At 40.4% G+C, this 19,643-nt stretch overlaps 1 protein-coding gene across 2 annotated transcripts in view; it reads right to left on the minus strand.

The window, feature by feature from the left end:
- Positions 1 to 210: 210 nt before the first annotated feature.
- Positions 211 to 19,643, minus strand: part of ESR2 (estrogen receptor 2) — a 49,929-nt gene continuing 30,496 nt past the window's right edge. The window contains exons 7-9 of one of the 2 annotated variants that reach the window (XM_072115849.1): positions 16,058 to 16,191; positions 15,457 to 15,637; positions 211 to 6,645 (exon numbers count right to left, since the gene is read on the minus strand). In XM_072115849.1, the coding sequence (XP_071971950.1) occupies positions 6,462 to 6,645; positions 15,457 to 15,637; positions 16,058 to 16,191 (499 nt within the window). In that variant the 3' untranslated portion in view covers positions 211 to 6,461. The remainder of the gene's footprint in view (positions 6,646 to 15,456; positions 15,638 to 16,057; positions 16,192 to 19,643) is intronic. The other variant, XM_072115850.1, reaches the window with a different exon arrangement.

A 19,643-nucleotide genomic window follows, 5' to 3' on the forward strand; every position in this document is an offset into this window, starting at 1 on the left:
CTTACTCCATTTGATAGGGGTTTATGTTTAAGGTAGGGAGGTGGTGAGTTCTGCCCTAACAACCACCCCCACACATTGTTTGGTGTATTTGCATACAGATGGTGCCAGCTCACACTTGATCATTCAGTGTCTATCTTGCTGATGAACTGATGGATTCTTTTCCTTAATCTGGAGTCTAAATTAATGAATCCAAACAACATTCACAAAACACCACACTCACATATAAAGCGTTTAATGTCTTAACACAACACAAATGTCCACCATTATCCAAATTATTGGCACCATATTAAAAAAAATGTAATCAAATCTTTGCAGACCCTTTACTACAGTATTAAACTAGTATTTTCTGAAGAATACTATCAGAACTGCTTCCATCACCAATCTCTCAGAGGGTTGGAGCGCTTAGATTCAGACAATTTGGCAAAAATGGCGCCCACAGGGAGATTGTAGACAGTTCTTGGTCATTGGTGTCTTTTGTGAGGAGCATTTCTGAGGATTTAATCATGTGGAATTGCTCATAATTACATTTCCTAGTGCAATAGTTTAGCACCAAACTTGATCTTCATCTTCGGTGTCCTTCTTTAAACACCACATAGTTTGACATTAACAAAATATCCAAAATTCTGTACCACTTAGAACGCCCTTTTTTCATTTTTTTTTTTTTTAAATCTGGTTTTATACAAAGCTTCAAGTCACCTACAAAAGACTTAGGCCCCTTTTTCACTCGCAACGCATGCTGCTCGGATCACACGGCCCGAACGCCGCAAACCGGGAATGAAATCTACTTGTCAGTTCATCGCATCACAGTTGTGAGTGTAGAAGGGGCATTATTATAATATTTGGTTGCCTGCGGCCACCACTAGAGGGAGCTTACTCTAGCTGTCTATTGTTAAATAGTAGCTAACCTTTCAACATGGGAGAGAGAAGTGAGACATAGAAACTTAATCAGCAGCTTTGTATCTTGCTGCAAGAGCTTTATTCATATCACTACAGGCCAGTAGTTATTATAACCTATATGTTCCTGCCATAGTTTGAGTGTGAGAGAAAACTAGATAGATAGAGAAATACTCCTCTGCTTTCTGTTTATAGTGTATTGGAGATATCATATCAGTTACCACCCACCAGCTCTAAGGACATGAGAAAGACCGAAGCATGCATATGCGAAAACTTTGAAAAGAAAGCTCTTATTTCCAAAAATATTGTTACTTCTCATATACACACAAGGGCGGGGGCATGTATCATACGTATGGAGGTGGGGCAGGAACATGCCGGCTCACTACACAACCTGTTGTGCCCTTTAATGCCATCTCCATGCCTAGTGGGTGTGAAGGGGAAAAAATTCTCATTGTCTGCTGGTTCACTGGTAATTGTGATTATTTCAGGGCTCATGGGCCATAAAACTACAGTACAGGCCCTGATAAATCTCCCCCAAGGTATGCATAGGTTCTTGAAAGGCTACATTACAGTAAGCTCCCCTTGTGGTGACTAGAGGTTTCCATCTTTAAGCTCCACCCATAAAGTCCATCTGAAACCTTGGAATTCTCTGACAGGAATAAGATTTTAAAAATTACAAAAATTGTGTTTAAAATAAGGACATTATTTTCTAAGAATGAAAAAGGCACGATTCCGTTAAGCAAGTATTGAACAGACGTTATATACAACCACAGTTTATAACTTGAATTTCATTTTTAACATTTACCAAAAAGGACAGAAAGCCGTACTAAAGGAGGACTTAATTGATATTTTTGCTCTTCAAGTCCTCCCCCCAAAAAAGCAGCTGAATGGCGCATTTGTTCTGTACAATAGAGGTAGATTTGTCACAGCTGTTTTAGACATTCAATTAAAAACCTGTCTAAAATAAACTGTATTGTTTTTTAAATGTCAATCCCAATCCAGTGTACAGTCTGCTAGAATCTCCAAAAAGCCGAGCATAATGCACCCTGATTGTTTAGGCAAAGTATCACCTGCTGGCAAGAGAAAATGCTTTCACTACCTCTACCGGTTCTAAACATATTTGCTTCAGGTGGTTGTCTTTGGGTATTTCGAGGCTCTCTGCCAAGAACATGTGTACTGCTCAACACGGTACATCATGTGAACACGTTGACTCTCTACAAAATGGATTTACAATTATGGGAGGGGGTTGACAAGGTAAGAACAAATGTTTGTTTTATTTAACTTTTTTTACCATATTTGGGAGAATATCGACAACAAGTAAACCGTAGGTCTGTGTCCCTGGGAAGTCGTGGATTAAGGGTGACAACCTATTTGGGACACATTTATTAATCGTGTCTAATTAGAATTATTTTGCTGAATTTATCATCTGGTACATCTTTAGATAGTTTACACCACCTCTAAGGCATATTGCACATGACCGTGTGTTTGCCTGGATCAGGGCCCGGCTGGAGGGGGTTGGGCGCTCCTCACCCCCCACCTCTCCATAGAAACCCGGGACTCAGCCCGGTCACTGTGTGGTGAGAGAGACCCTGTTTGCTCACATATCACGGGCCCCCATATGGTTGTGTGCATGCCAAAATCTTCATGCATTAGGCCATGTCTCCTGGCAGACAAGATTGGGACAAATACATTGCAGTGCATTTATGTCACAAAAAAAGGGAGCGGTGATCGACTAAATAGTCTAACATCCAATTCTGTCACAGTGACCGTGCCATAGTGATTTGTTACCACTTTTAGTGAGGATGTACTATTTGCACGTTTGTCTATGTGTGGCATTGTTTTGGTGCAATTGTGGGGCAATCTTTTGTGACTTTCCATTGTGCCAAATAAACATTGGACAATGCAAAGTCACTTGGACTTTGCTTGCACCAAACTCATTAAAATTGCATAGCCAAGTTTTCTTAATAGAATTCCATTTTGGTACAAGTTGACTCGATTCCCAACAGTCTATGTGCTGCGACTTTTGATGTTTTTTTGGTGACTTTTTATGTGACTGTCGCAAACAAGACACTGCCAACAGATTTATCAAGGACCAAAAGCCACTTTAATGCATCTTAGGAAAGTAGAGCTCCAAAGAACTTATTGGAAAGTTAGGCCAGAATATCACATGGTTTATATACCTACTTTAATCTGAAATGGCCCTTAGGTAATGTTCACACCACTATTAATTGATTTAGTTTTTCTCTTCCGAGAAGGGGATAATGGAAACTAGATTTTGGTCGGACCCTAGAGCCAGAAAGCAAAGAGGGCCGCCTTTCATCACGCTTCTCTGTCTGCAGCATTGTCTCTGTTAAAAGAAACAAAAGGAAGTCGATGGAACCCGACAGAACTGACGAGAACAACAGTAATGTGAACTTCATTGGACATTAGCACCAGTTAGAGAAGGTTCCAATTTTGTCAAGAAAATGCTGTCTAAGATCACTAAGTCCTGCATTCTCAAAACTTGACTATGTCCTACTCCTGCAGCTAAGCCCTTATCCCTAAAAAAGCCTGCCCATAAAATGTATGATAACTTCCCCCATGATGGTTGTGTCTTCGTGCATTGGGCCATATGACCAGGCTTCCTATGGTATCCCTTGTAGACTGGTTGTCATTTGAAGCTCAACCAATCTACATGTTCTCTAAAGAGCATGACGTAAATATCTGAAAGATGTTAGTCCAACCCCTCAGCCGCCCCATCTTCAGAGTGCACTGGATGGAGAGGTGTGACTCTCTAATTGTCTAAAATTCCAAAAATAGTGAATCAGTTATGCAGTTAGTTGTGGAATGGACATTATCAACATTCAAGGCTATACTCGAGGAGAAAAGAAACTCATTGAGGAAGCACTGATAATCCTTGGGTATGAGCAGCAACCTACTGCATTCTTAGATTTCCATTGGTCATTCCCGACCTTCCAGTTATACTTATGTACTGGCTTTACATGAATAAATGATTTATTATCCAAACCATAGTAAGCTAGAAATCACTGGACTAATAGGGGGTGGCTGTTTTGAGTTCAGTTCTCACTTTTCAAATATATTTACAGTACAGAGTGATGGTGTTTTCTATCAGCCGCACTGTAGGAGATTGTTAGTGCTGGATCATCCAATCCATAACTGACTGTAGGAAATAGAACACCATAAAGAAAAAACAAATTAGAAATTGGGAGAGAGAAATTGTCAATGTAAAATTTCAGCTTGATCTGTTTTTTTTCACATCAGTGATTTTCGTCAATGTCTAACTGAACCATTCTTTTCAATGGTCTTTTTCCCAAAGATTAGTGGTCCATGGAAAAGTTTTTAGAGTCTGTTTTATTTTTTTCACTGACTACATTGGATCAGTAATACATTGTAGTCAATAAAAAAATTGGACAGGCTCTAAAATGTTTTCCACGGTCCACTGATCGGTGGAAAAAAACTGGAATGTGAAAAGGCCCATTGAAAAGAATGGTCCAGTGAGGCATCAGTGAAAATCACTGAAGCCAGGAAGAGGGGAAATAAAGATCCATGCATAAGCCATGCTTAATGTTGCCTTACTATAGATTACACACAGACATGAGCAGGGGGAGGAGAGGGGAGGGGGAACAGGGGGGACATCACTGCCTCTGACCATGTGACCAGCCTCATTTACATAATAAAGAATAGATGATTTTATAATGATTAATGTATGAATTGACTAGATAAAGGCTGGGATGGGATCCTTGTGAGCTGCTCCAACAGGTAGTGGTGACAGAAATAGTAACAGAGACCTGATGACAGGTGCCCTTTAATTGCTAGAAAAGCTTGACTCCATTGATGCAAGCTGGTTAGGAGGAAAATATATTCATCCGGCTATATAGTAACAATAGTGTTATCCCTTTATTTCTATACACCCTCTGATGAGTCCCATTAGAGTCCCATTATAGTCCCACAGTAAATTCTAGGTTGCACTAGGGCGATTTTAGTCTCGTAAGTCTTGGGACCCCCCTTGTAAGGACAGGAGCTATCATCTGGGGCTCAGGTTGAGACACAGGGACAATTAGGAGGGGATGAGGTCCATTTGGCTCACTAGAGACTTCATCCCCTCTGCTAATCTGGTATCCACAGAAATTTCTGAAAACATGTTAAGACCTTTCCATTTTTTAAGGCTATGGACATTTTCTGATGTATATAATGTTGATTTAAGGCTACTAGATGTGTTAGATGTGCTAAGTGTCCCACATTTGTCTGATGTTCTAAAATTAGAATTGATTGCATATTGTACTTAGGATAAAATCTGTTCTGGTATTGTTTTAAGAAATAAATGAAAAATTATGTTTTAGATAACACTTTTTGCTGAACATACAGAGATACTTTTGTATAATTAAAAGAGAAGTGATTGTGGTGGAATCGTTATTCTGGATTAAAAAATTGAACTACCTTGTATCTATTCTTTAAAGGGCATCTACCACCAGGATGAAAGATTGTATGCGAATGAGCCTGAGGGGCTCCAGGCTCAAATTAACACCTATGGAGCCTGGAGCCTATCAGACTAATTTGCATACAGCCCTTCATCCTGTTGGTAGATGCCCTTTAAAGATTTTGTTGTAATGATGACTAAACCTTATACAATTGGGTTATTGGTATGTACCAATAATGGTGATGCACAAAGCCACACCACAAATAATTATATGACGTGCTACAACCACAAGGGAAACACAGCACTTCCTCTTTAGAGTAGATTTACCTAACAAGAGATTCCTGCAAATTCATAGATTTCTGCATTCTGCAAGGTGTGATGGCGATTCTAGCAAATTATACCACTTGGTAGCTACATTAATAACAAATTCTACAGAACAAGAAAACTATTAGAAGTCACTGGAGCGGAAAATGTACAGCTCAGAGCACTAGCATATTCATGAAGGCCGCATTATACAAAGAGAACAGCTTTATAAAGGGCACATGATAATAGTTGGAGGTCTAGTAGCACATTTTGCATTGGGATCCAGGAGCTTCAAGTTACATCTCTGGGTCATACATCGGCATGATCAGTGGCAGAGCCCGTAGCATTCATCTTGGAGGGGCGTGCAGTTGCAAAAAGACAAAATGCCCATGTTCACCTCTTTTGGCTGGCTAAGATCCACAGAATTACTGGGGCATAAGGGGTAGTAGTTTCCAGGAGGACATGTTGGCTTGTGACCCCCTTATAATGATCGCTGCAGCATGCACCCATAACTGGGCATACCCCATGAAAGATTTTTTTCAACATGTTGAAACACTTCACAATACACAGTGCAGACGTATGTATAAGGCTTGGTGCTGCCAATCAAATATATACAAAAATGCAAATTGAGCAAATCACCTGAGAATCCCTTAAAAAAAAAGTTTCATCCGTTTCACACAACTTTATATTAGAATTAGAATTTCATTTGTTCTGCTTGCATTTCCAGCGCAGACGCAGTGCTCTGCAAAGAAGTCTGGTCTCTATCACGTCCTATGAGAAGCAGCTTGTAAACAGGTACAGGCTTTGTTCTTCCTTGTCATTTCACATTATGCCGATTCTTGCTGGATTACTGGGGTGGGTGTGCCACAGCCTCCCTACCATCACTTTGTGTTTTGACACTGTATGTTGCAGTTGGCATCTGCTTTCTGTGGTCCCTCAGAGTATGTGCATTCAGCATTTCGAGAAGTAGATCATATACAGGTACCACGTTCTTACATTTCATGCTAAGTAGATGTTCCATTCCTTTGTTACTAAAAGAAAATGAAAATATTAAATCCATGATGGATAAATTGTGAGATCCTTCATATTTGTACCCAAGGTTAATCCTAACCACTAGAACAGTATGATTACACAATGACTACACAGTGTCTGCACCTGTAGTCAGTGAGGGGTGGGTAGCCCCAGAAATTAATTCATCCATCAGCTTTCTTCTCATTAGAGCTAAGCCTTCCGACAGTTGTATGTGTTAGAAGTTTTCTCCAAAATATACAGGGGGAGATTTATCATGCACTGGCATATGATGAAATTCCTGCCCCTCTGGCGCCCCTGGATATAACAAGAGGCTCCTTCCTCTTGACGTATCTGTGAACCAGGCTGTGCAGCTTTATTTCTATGCCAGATCTGATCTGGTGTAGAAATATGTGCAGCAGGTGAGCTTTCCCTTGTAAAAGTTTGCTAGCTGCAGTGAGCAGTAATGCCCGGTGTTGGCCCACTCCCCTATCTGCAAAGCCCATTAAAGGGGGAAATAATCGCAATTGATGGTGATTCACTAGCAATAGCGATTATTTCAGGGCTTCAACACCAGTTTTCTGGCATAGAAGCCCTCATAAAACACATCCAAATTGTTTCTTATCCCAAGATGGCACTCTCTGATTGTATCCAGTTAATAAAATTAGACATCAAAGCATATACTCCCAATAGCATCCAAAATAACATAATGATATACATATATGTTTGGTGCATGCAACTAATGATATTAACTTCCAGAGTCAAGAAATTGCTGAAGAAGCTCCATTTCAAGGTGATGCTACATCTGAAAGAGCAGTCATTGCTATGAAAGGTGTGAGGGGTTCATGTATTAAATGTTCTACAGCAGCCAGAATAGGGGAAATATGCCCCTGATGACGGTGTCTGAAGCTGGATCTAGAGTCAACTGCAGTGATGACATCGATCCTAATACTATAGAGAAGTAACACCATGAAGAGACACCTCATCATACAGCAGGGGAAATTCTGAAGTTTACATACACAATATAGAAAGACACATATGAATGTTTTTCTCATCTGATATGAAATGAGTATAAACTTTTCCCGTTTTAGGTCAATTAGAATCACCATAATTATTTATATTTGCCAAATGCCAGAATAACGAGAGAGAGAGAGAGTTTTTAAAAGGCATGTTCAGGACTTTCTGCAAAGTCAGAAGTTTACACACAATTTGGGACAGCCATATAGTGATGCCTTGTCTTTTCTTCTTCTGGCAACGTATGAGGATGTGGATGTATTTGAAGGCACACCTGAAACACAATGCTTCTTTATGTAAAATCATGGGAAAGTCTAAAGAACTCAGACAAGATCAGAAAGAGAATTGTGGACTTGCACAAGTTTTCTCACCCTTGTGTGTGATTTCCAGAAACCTGAATGTACATTATTTATCTGTACAATCAATTATATGCAAGAAGAAAAACAAATATGGGAATGTCAGCCATTACACTGCTCAGAAAGTAGATAGGCCCTGTGTCCCAGAAATAAATGCTCATATCAACCCAAGAACAAAAGCAAAAGACTTTGTGAAGATGCTGGCAGAAGCCAGTAAGAGTGTGTCATTATCCACAGTGAAACGAGAACTGTATTGACATGAGCTTAAAGGCCACTCTGCCAGAAAGAAGCCATTACTCCAAAAGAAATATAAAAAGGCAGATACATGTTTGAAAATGCACAAAGGACTTTATTTTTTGGAGACTTGTCCTGTCGACTGACTAAACTGAAATTGGTTTGAAAAGCGCTACAGAATATGATGGCGCTAGATTATTATTTATTTATTATTTTTTATATTATTCTTTATTTGAAACAGGCAGCATACAAAATGCAGGATATGAAAGTCCATTATACAAAGTTAAAAAAAATTACATACATCAATGAAAGCCATAGAGGGGCACATTTACTATGGTTTATGCGCCAGTTTTCTGTCGGAGTTTGCATGGTCTTTCTAGTGCAAACTGGTTGCACATGTATTTAAGAAGTGTCCAAGCCACATATGTGTCGCACACAACCATTTGGTGTTGTGGCTGCGATATTCTTCACGCAACATAAACTTTGTTACTGAAATGCGTGTTCCGGTGCAATGGGGATTGGGGGTGGTCACTATGGGGAGCACACTCTCCAATCAGGAATGCTTCGGCTAGAGGGACGGCTTGCAGGAGCCATGCGTCTGGGAGATGACAAAAAGACTGTAGCAAGTCAGGTATAAGATAAAAATGCAGGAGATTGTTTTAACATCCGCCACAGGCTCCAAACCTGGGAATGGGCTACACCTGTGTTGTGGGAGTCAACTGTAAGTTGCTCTAATCTGTGCAAAAGTGTCTCCAAACCAGTTGGAAATCTGAGGGACCCTAGTGGTTTTCTATAACCTAGGAATGAGGGTAAGCGCTGCAATGAGCATATAGCCCATTAAGGAGTTCTTGGCTTTGGCTACTGAAATAGGCAGTATAGACAACAGGAGGACAGCAGGATTGTTCTCCAGGCTGAGACAGGTCATGTTGGCTATCAGTCTTTGTACTTGGGATTAGTATGGCTGTAGTGTCGGGCATCGCCACCAAATATGAGTCATGATGGCTAGAGCATGTTGACAACGCCAGCACGTGTCTGAGCTGCTTGGGTACATATTATGATGCCAAAGTGTTGCTGCTGCATGATTTCACAGCATGTGCATGTGCAGATGTACCTCTACCTGTACTGGCAGGAAGACGCCTAAAGCAAAGAGAAGAAAAACCAGGAGGAGTGGCGAGGAGAAGAGGACCTGTGGGTAGCACTGGAGGGTAAGTACTATGTTTATTATTAGAGATGAGCGAACATGCTCGTCCGAGCTTGATGCTCGGTCGAGCATTAGGGTACTCGAGACGGCTCGTTGCTCGGACGAGTATTTCCCCTGCTCGAGATCGAGCATTTAATTAAAAAAAACACAGTGAAGAACAATGAAGAATAGAATAAAAACAGTGAACACAGGATCATTTAAGATAAAAACACAGTGCAGAACACAGTGCAGAATAGATTACAGATGTTCGGCACATCTGCTTACTTGTCGGGAGATACGCGCGGAACGGCGCGAACAAAATAGCATGTGAAGAACAATATATATGTGTGAAGAACACATTGCAGATGTATTTAAACATCTGCAATGTGTTCTTCACACACATATATATTGTTCTTCACATGCTATTTTGTTCGCGCCGTTCCGCGCGTATCTCCCGACAAGTAAGCAGGTGTGCCGAACATCTGTAATCTATTCTGCACTGTGTTCTGCACTGTGTTTTTATCTTAAATGATCCTGTGTTCACTGTGTTCACTGTGTTCACTGTTTTTATTCTATTCTTCACTGTTCTTTACATCTGCTAACTTGTCGGGAGATAATATACGCGCGGAACAGTGAAGAATAGATCGCAGATGTTTGCAAATTATCAGAAGACATTATTTTTCAATTAAATAACACATTTTATTCCTGAACCATGGTCCCTTTGAAAAATGCTCGGGTCTCCCATTGACTTCAATGGGGCTCGTTACTCGAAACGAGCACTCGAGCATCTGGAAATGTTCGGCTCGAGTAACGAGCACCCGAGCATTTTAGTGCTCGCTCATCTCTATTTATTATCTTTAAGGGGGTCATTCTGGGCATTTCGTTGATGAGGGGGCTCTGCCACTAGACATTATATTAATGATGGGGCTCTGTTAGTGGACAATTTATTAATGAAGGGGCTCTGCCACTAGACATTTTATCAATGTGATGGCTCTGCTACTAGATATTTATTTATGAGGTTGGCTCTGCTTTTGGACATTTTATTAATGTTTGGAGTCTGCTACTAGAAATTTTATTAATGAGGGGGCTCTGTTACTGGATTTTTTATTAATGAGGAGGTTATGCCACTGGACATTTAATGAATGAGGAGGCTCTGCTACTGGACATTTTATTAAATTGTAGCAGCTGCATTTCCTACCCTAGGCTTATACTGCAGTCAATAAGTTTTGCTAGTTTGGGGCTTTGGGGCTTCGGCTTATACTCCGGTCAGCTTATACTCGAGTATAGATGTAAAGTTTAATCTACCATACCTGGCCCACAGCATGTGGTGTGTACCTGGGCAGTACGGGGGCTTAATTGTTAGCACTAAAGTCTTGCAGTGCTGGGGACCTAGGTTCAAGTCCCAGGGTCAACATCTGCAAAGAATTTGAATGGGTTTGCATGGGTTTACTCCGGTTTCCTCCCAAACTCCAAAACATACTGTTAGATTGATTAGTTTATGAGCCCCTGGGACCTATTTGGCAAGCTCTGTGCAGCGCTGTGTGATCTGTGTGCGCTATATAAATAAAGGAATTATTATTATTATTATTGGGGTGGGAGCAGCTGCAGCATGTGTGTGCCTGTGTCAGTCTCCTTATCCTCCACACTGATGCAGCTCTGTCTTCACACCGGTACACACAGGCTGCAGCTACCCCTCCCCTGGGACTCACCACATTTTGCTGGCAGGTTGATGTTAATGAAACTTATATAAAAGTACTCATACAGAATGCTGACAAAGGCATTTTTAAAAATCAGCATAGCATAGGCTTCTAGAACCTGTCATCCGCTAAAAATTACATTCCTAGTGAAGTGGCCATCACAAAGCCCTGACCTCAATCCTATGGAAAATGTATAGGCAAAGCTTAAAAGGCAGGTGCAAACAAGGGGCCTACAAACATGGCTCGGTTACACTAGTCTTGTCCACATCATTATCAACTATTGTGAGAAGCTTGTGGAAGGATATCCAAATGATGGACTCAAGTCATACAGTTTGAGGGCAATGGTACCAATACTAATTAAATATATATAAACATTTGACTTTAAATTTAACCCCTAGGCGCACCACGACGTTATACTACGTCCTCGGTGCTACATGCTTAGCGCACCGGGACGTAGTATAACGCCCTGCTTCTGGCACCGGCTCACGAACGGAGCCGGTACCAGAAGCAGCGGCTGTCAGCTGTCTAGTACAGCTGACAGCCTGCGCTAACACCCGCGATTGGAGCCGACTCCGATCGCGGGTGTTAACCCCTTACACGCCGCGGTCAAGCATGACCGCGGCGTGTAAGGGTCTTCCCCCTATGGATCGGATCCCCCGTGCCGCTTACCGGGGGATCCGATCCACTTCTGGGCAGCTCCGAGGACTGGCTTGTGCCCCGGAGCTGCCCGGTTGCCATGGCAGCCAGACCCCTTCCGGGTCTGACTGCAAACTGTCTGAGCATGCGCAAGCTTGCTCAGACAGTTTACACTGCTCTACAATAAAATAGTATTGTAGAGCAGTGTATTGGACTTAAACCAGTGATCAGAGCATCGCTGGTTTAAGTTCAAGTATGTAAAAGTAAAAATATGCAAAAACACTTAACACTACACATTATAATAAATAAAAAATAAATACATAAAAATATAAGCCCCTAAAATGTCACTTTCCCATAAAAACACTTAATAAAGTATAAAAACCATAAAAACACCAAAAAAACCCGCATATTTGATATTGCCGCGTCCGTAACAATCTGCATAATAAAACAGAATCAAAACTGGATCCGTACGGTAAACGCCGGAGGAAAAAAACGCAAAAAACGGTCCGAAAAAAGATAATTTTTAATTAATACCCTATAAAAAATGCTCTAAAAAGTGATTTAAAAAGTTTTATGCACTCTAAAATAAGCCCACTAAAAAGAACAACTGTTCTCGCAAAAAATAAGCCCCTAACCAGATTTGTCAGCCAAAAAATAAAAAAGTTATGCATATGAAAAGATGGTGATGCTAAAATGAATAAGATTTTCTCCACATTAGTTTTTATTCAGTACAATTGAATAAAATACACAAAACCCCCACATATTTGGTATCCCTGCGTCCGTAACAATCTGCATAATAAAACAGAATCGTTATTAGATCCGCAAAGTGAACCCCGTAAAAAACAACCTCAAAAAACTCTCTCTGAAAAAAAGATGATTTTTTATTAATGCCCTTTAAAAATGCTCTAAAAAGTGATTTTAAAAAGTTACGCAATCTAAAATAAGACCACTAAAAAGAACCATCCTTCTTGCAAAAAATAAGCCCTTAAACCAATTTGTGAGGTGAAAAATAAAAAAGTTATGCATATGAAAGTCGGTGATGCTAAAATTAACAACAATTTCGCCAAATTACTTTTTATTCAGTACAAATGGGAAAAAATAAAAAATATATATAAATGAAGTATTTTCGTAATCGTGGCGACCCATAGAATAAAAATAGAAAACTGTTTTTATGGTATGGTTAACGGCCAAAAAAAAAACACATAAAAATTTTCCTAAAAATTGATGATTTTCATTTCCTCCACCAACAAAGAGTTAATTAAAACTCACCAATTAGCTATAGATGCCCCAAAATTACGTACCAGAAAAGTGCATCTCATGTGGCAAAAGAAATAAGCCCCTATAGGTCCCCAATAAAAAAAAGAAAAAAATTATAGCATGTACAATGTGACATAGCAAATCTGATCTGGATGGCGCCTCCTTCCCTTCTATGCCCGGCCGTGCGCCCATACAGCAGGTTACCACCACATATGGGGTATCCGTGTACTCGGGAGAGATTGGGTAACAAACTTTGTGGAGCCTTTTTTCATTTAATCCATTGTAAATGTTTAATTTTCCACCCAAAATGAGTGTATTGTGAAAAAATATTGCAATTTGCAGACTGCACCTCCATTTTGTTTTAACCCCTATAAAACACGTAAAGGGTTAACAAACTTCTTAAAAGTAGTTTTTCATACGTTGAGGGGTGTAGTTTCCACAATGGGATAATTTATGAGTCTAGCTATTATATAGGCCTCTCAGTGTCAATTAAAAGTTGAGCAGGTCCATCTAAATACAGGTTTTGGTGATTTTACAAAAAATGTGAAAAATGGCACCTAAATTCTGAGCCTCATAACATTCTAGTAAAATATGTGGAATCTTAAAAAACCATGCCAACATAATGCAGACATTTGGGAAATGTAAGTTATGAATTTATTTGGGTGCTTTGACTATCTGCATCAAAAGTAGAGAATTTAGAACGTTGAAAATAAAGAATTTTTCCAAATTTTTGCCAAATTTTGTTTTTTTTCATAACTAAACGCAAAAGATTTCATCCAAATTTTTAAACTAATTTGAAGTACTATGTGTCACGAGAAAACAATCTCAAAATCCCCTGGATATCTCATAGCGTTCCCACGCTATAACCACTTATAGTGACACAGGCCAGATTTGAAAAATGGGGCCGCGTCCTTTAGGCCAAAAGAGGCTGCGTCCCCTAGGGGTTAAAATGCCTTACAACATTCTCTCTCTCATTATTCTGGCATTTGACAAATATAAACATTTTTGGCAATTATAATTGTCTTAAACCAGGAAAGGTTTATTCTGAAGGTTTAGGCATATGTTTAGTGTAGCTAACAACCATTAGTATTTGATATATTGCAGGTTTTTCCACTTACAAAAAAAGGGGACACCTGTAATTATCATAGGCAGTCTTCAACTGTGAGGGAAAGAATCTAAAAATAATCCAGAAAATCACATTGTATAAGTCTTGAAGTACACAATTTTGGTTGTCCCTGAACCTGACCCTGGATCTTCTGAGTTTAGGGTCGGTAGACATATTGTTCTTCTGTTTGACTGCACTGAGCTGCTCTCTACCTCTAGCCTCCACCCTTGCATTCTGGGACAAGCTCACACACACACATGCAGACTTCCTACCAGCAAGCAACACATTGTGAGGAGAGTAAAGCTACAAGCTACTGGCAGATTAGGTCTTTATCTAGGGGAGGGGGAGGGAGGCGTATAGCAGTGCTGACAGTATGTGTTATAGGTGAGATATAGCACAGTAGTGTATAATATGGCAGTGATGGTAGAGCTGGAGTGTAATTTGTAATATGCATCTCATGGATCTCATTATCTCTCAGCTCTGATCTCTCTGATCTCTCTTTCTATGTGTCAGATAGTAGTGAATGTTCAGAATCTAAATGAAAGTGTATATAAACCTGTACCCTGATAATCTAAGCACATTGCCAGCACGCACACAGCATTTCATATCACTAGATGGATCATAATGTGTCTACAAACCCTGCCCACACCCTGGAATATTTTGTTCCCTGCCCGCTTCAGGCTACTGACCCGGTCCTCCTGTGTAGTTTTGGGCCTGACTTTTATCAATGGTATCGTTACCCTACAAGGTTAGTTCTTCTGTGGAGTACCACAGCAAGGAATATTGATGTTCATCTTTGTTTCTTTCATTTTCTAATAATTGTTGTCCAATAGTTGTTGTCCTCTCACCAAGCTCCTCGCCTAGTGTCCTGTAGCACATTCCAGCTTTGTTCAGATCTACAATTTTGAAAGCTCTTTGGTCTTGCCCATGGTAAAGAGGTTGGAGTGTGATTGATTTAGAGCGTGGAGCTTCTTCATGAAAAGCTAACAGCTCTGAGAGAGTCAGAATTCTTGCTGGTTGGTAGGTGATCTTACACTTATTTCATGCAATAATATGTTAATTATTTACGAGTTTAATATGATTTTCTGGATTTAGCTTAGATTCTATCTCACTTACAATTGAAGTATACATACGATAAAAAATTACAGACCTCTTGGCAGTGTATCAGATACTTATTTTCCCCAAATAGTCTATGGGGCCTATAATCCAACAACAGCTTCTGCAAGTCTTATTGGTATTACAGTAAGAAGCCATGTAATCATTAACTGCAAATCAGCAGATACCCCTGCACCAAGTGTATGGCATTGTTTGTATTTTTGTATCTGTCTCTGGTTTTGTTTCCATTGTGGACCTACCTGGCATGCCTCACATGTGACAGAAGCATCAGTAAATTGGCCAACCGGGTAGACTGTTGACGGAAAGAGATTCCACTCTTGGCAATGACCCACACAAGTCCATCAGTGACTGTATTCAATAACTGGTGCAGTTTGCGGCTGCTCTCTGACTCCTCATCTGAAGTTGATAGTGGAAACATGTCTGTAGGTAACACAGAGGGATTGTACTGTGAACTTGGATAACATGAATGAAAACATGGCTTCAATTCAGTGATACTAGATATATACAATAGAAGACAGAGAGACATCCTTCTAAAATGCAGGAGGTGTAATAGGAGTCTCCTAGGCCCACAAGCCTCATTGACATTATAATACTAGTCTGGTCCAATGAGGCAGTCTTATTGACCTCCATGTCATTTTTCAATGCTATGTCCACTGATTCAATGTCCTAGAAAATCTCTGCACAATAAAGCATAATTCTTTGTTAAAACATGCCTATAAATAATATTGAAGGTGTATATATCACAATATCATATCGCAAGTACTTTTTGAGACATGTTTCAGTCCCAGTCCCATGAAAGCTCCCATACAACATCTGCATTAATAATCGACAAACACTCACTGGAATTAAGCAGGATGAGGACCTTCAGGCAGAGATATTCTCGATGTTGAAGTTTTAAATCTCTGAATCTTGAAGTTGTAGCTAGCAGCATATCAAATATTTCCAATATTCCTTCCACACATTTTCCCTCATCCCTGTAAATGAGGAGAGAACATTTAAGGAACATCTGCAGGGCATGGGGCTAGCTACACATAATGGGGCTCATTTACTAAGAGTTTCTCGAAAATTTCTGATTTACGCTGAATTTCCCTGAATTGTGGCGAATCGGCGCAGGCTTTCACACGACAGAAATCGGGGGGCGTGGCCGTCGGAAAAACCTGACGGATTCGGAAAAAACGCGGAATTTTTTAAAAAATTTGTGTCGCAAGAATAGCACTCACATACACCGGGACGAAGCAGGTGAACTCCGGCGGACTTCAGTGCAGCAGCGACACCTAGTGGATATCGGGTGCACGATCTTAGTGAATCCTGGCAAGCTCCGCATCAACGTCTGACAGTGCGCCGCGGGATCACGAATGGACCGGGTAAGTAAATGAGCCCCATTATTGTGTAGATAATGAATATCACTACAAATGTATACGGAGAACAAGGTGGACCTGTCACCAAACACAAAATGCTTACTTACAAATACATTTCTAGAGGACATACCATTTGTACAGGTGGACAGTGGGGTCACCATTGGTGCCATTGGTCCCTCACAGGCAACAGGTGACTGCTATCTTCCCCTACTGCTTGCTGTAGCTATCCCTGGGTAATGACGGGCTCATAATGATGTAAGGAGGAAACAAGATAATTTGAAAAATCCTCTTTTATTCTCATGTAAAACGCAAGTGATAGGGCTGCTCGTCCAGACAGTCAGACAACCCTACTACCTGACTGCCGTATGCTCCGGCCACTACAAGCATGATCGGTGCCAGCGATCATGGAGCCGGCACTGCGTGTACCTGGCGGCTTCACAGGCGCACCATGCACAAGCTGAGGTGCAGCACCAGGAGCTTTTATGTATTTCGGCATTGAATGAGAATGAGGGACGGATGTTAAGGAGGCAGAGATAGCACGCATCATGCTTGAAAGGAAGCAGAGCATATGGCGGCCAGGACTGCCTGACTGTCTGGACGAGCAGCCCAGCCTCCTTGACTGTTTTACATGAAAAGAAAACAGGACTTTTTAGGACTGCTGGCACATAGAAATATTACAGAAGGATCTCCGGGGGGGTATGCATCATACATAACAAGATACTGTTGTTGGGCTTAGGTGGGATAAGGTGACGACAGGTTCCCTTAAAGTCCAGTTTTACATCTTATAGATAGGACAGTTCAGCTTGGTTGGAAACTCCTATTATGGGTATACAAGAGGATCATTGGCCTTTAAAAAAAGTTTGATAAAAAAGTAGAAGAAACAGACAAGTTATAGTCTCCATTAAGAGATCCTGTATCAAGATTTCCTTTTTATGGATTCCACTTAATAAATATTTACTGGAACAACAGCTGTCAAATCCATATTGACCCGCTTGTTAGCACAATGCTGCGAACAAAGAATATTTTACATAATTCTCATTTACAAGAGGGTTCACGGGAGGAAACTAAAAAAAGAAACAGAAAACTATAATTTGCAAGTCATTCAAAGGAAATTGGAATATATTCCGAAATGCAGACGACGCTGTAGCTCATTGAGGAGCAAATTAAAAAATAATGAGTTGGCTTGTGCATGCTCTTGCCGTGGTTCAAAAGTATTTGAAGATTTTGTTATCCTGACATGGAGCTCAGGGTTTTGCCACTTTTCAGAGGGTTGTTTTGGCGAGGGGCGGTGGTGAGGATTTTAACAAGTGTTCTTCTGAGTGTAAAATGATTTAATAGGATGTTTGTCTGGTAAACAAGTATCTGCTAATAGGGAAAAAAGGTCATAATGACAACCGAAATCTTAAAGTGATACATAAAGTGATAGATAAATAAACTCATATCTGCTTCTATTATCTTCATATTATTCCACCCTTATTGGGGTTGTACTCCCATCCATTCAAATATCACTGTTCAGCCATGCATCAAAAGGCCCATGTGAAATTGTTTCTAGAACAAAGCAGTCACTATGGTTAATGCTACCTCGGTGATCAATGATAAAATGCATTATCACCCAGAGTTGTGGCCACCGCAACTTCAGGGTTGCAATGAAAAAAAAACATTCTTGCTGGTTGGGTCCTCTTACTGTGCCAGGGGAGCCCACAATCTTTAGTCATCGAACATGAGTTACCCAGGACCCATACCCTCCCCAAATATGTCTTGTCAATGTAGTGCGCATCTTCGTGAACACTACTTCTCTCCTAAAAATATTGTCTTTGCACTTCTGGTGGCCCATTGCTTTAGATCAGAGTCTCCAAACAAGGTTCCCAGAGTTTTGAATGGACAAGACCTGTCACTGTTACTAAAGGAAAAATGAAAAAAATCTTTTCATCTTGCTCAAGGTCATACATATATATGAGTGGAATTGTAACACTAGATACAATAAAATAATCTTTAGCCCCAATAAAAAGCGGCAACAGTGGGTCACTGCAAACCGAGGATCCTCTGCTAGATACAAACAGACAATGGAAGGGCAATGAAGAACCCTAGCAATAGCTCCACAACCTCCATCAGGGACGTAACTAGTAGAGGCAGGGCCCCTATAGAAGACTACTGAATGGAGCCCCCCTACCCCTTCAGAAAATATACTTATTTGTACACATACACATTCATAAACTCTTACACACATGTATACACTTATGCACACACATTTATGCACTGAAATTTATACGCTAACACAGATCTGTCCCAGTAGCTGCCGACCACTTGGGGGAAGTAGAGATAAGAGATTCCTAGTCCTTACATTCTGCTGTCCCCGACCTCTCCCCCGACATTTCTTATCTGCCAATTTATGCTGTGTGCTGTGGAACATGTACATTGTTATATACATATTATGCTTTATAATGGCGCACAACCTCCATTCTTTAGTGTGTCAGGTTGGATGCCAGTGCCCCCTGACATTGTGGGCCCCATAGTAGCTGCTAACTCTGTAGTTACTCCCCTGACCCCCACGTAGGCCACCAGGTGAACCAGCGGTTACCTACAATGGGCAATATTAGAAGACATGTGTTAAGGATTGTCATGAACTGTAGTTAAATATCAATCGAAACATTGCAGAATATACATTGACAAGACTTGATGAACCATAAGGATATTTTTTTACTAATGAAAATTCATTTGAACTAAGAGCATAACTTCCAAATATACCTAGAATTTTTAGACCAAGACCTGTTCATTTAAACCCCATTTAAACAACATGATTTTTTTGGAAGGTCTAGACTAAATCATTAGCACTTTTCAAGAAGTTGTGATATTCAGATTTCCAAAAACCTAAGCCTTCCGAAGACTCTTGAAAAGCATTAAGCATCTCTAGGCAAGTGCTTCTTGAAAGAGACTAAAGGCGGACAAGTAGCTGGCGGGGCTTCACACCTCACCTAATTGTATCATTTAGTAAGAAATCACAGGTTTATTAATTTTCCATGAAATTCAAAAACAGTCCAATTACAGTTAAGAAACTTGGGAGAATTCTG

This window comes from Engystomops pustulosus, chromosome 7 (genome assembly GCF_040894005.1).
Source record: "Engystomops pustulosus chromosome 7, aEngPut4.maternal, whole genome shotgun sequence".
NCBI lineage: Eukaryota > Metazoa > Chordata > Amphibia > Anura > Leptodactylidae > Engystomops > Engystomops pustulosus.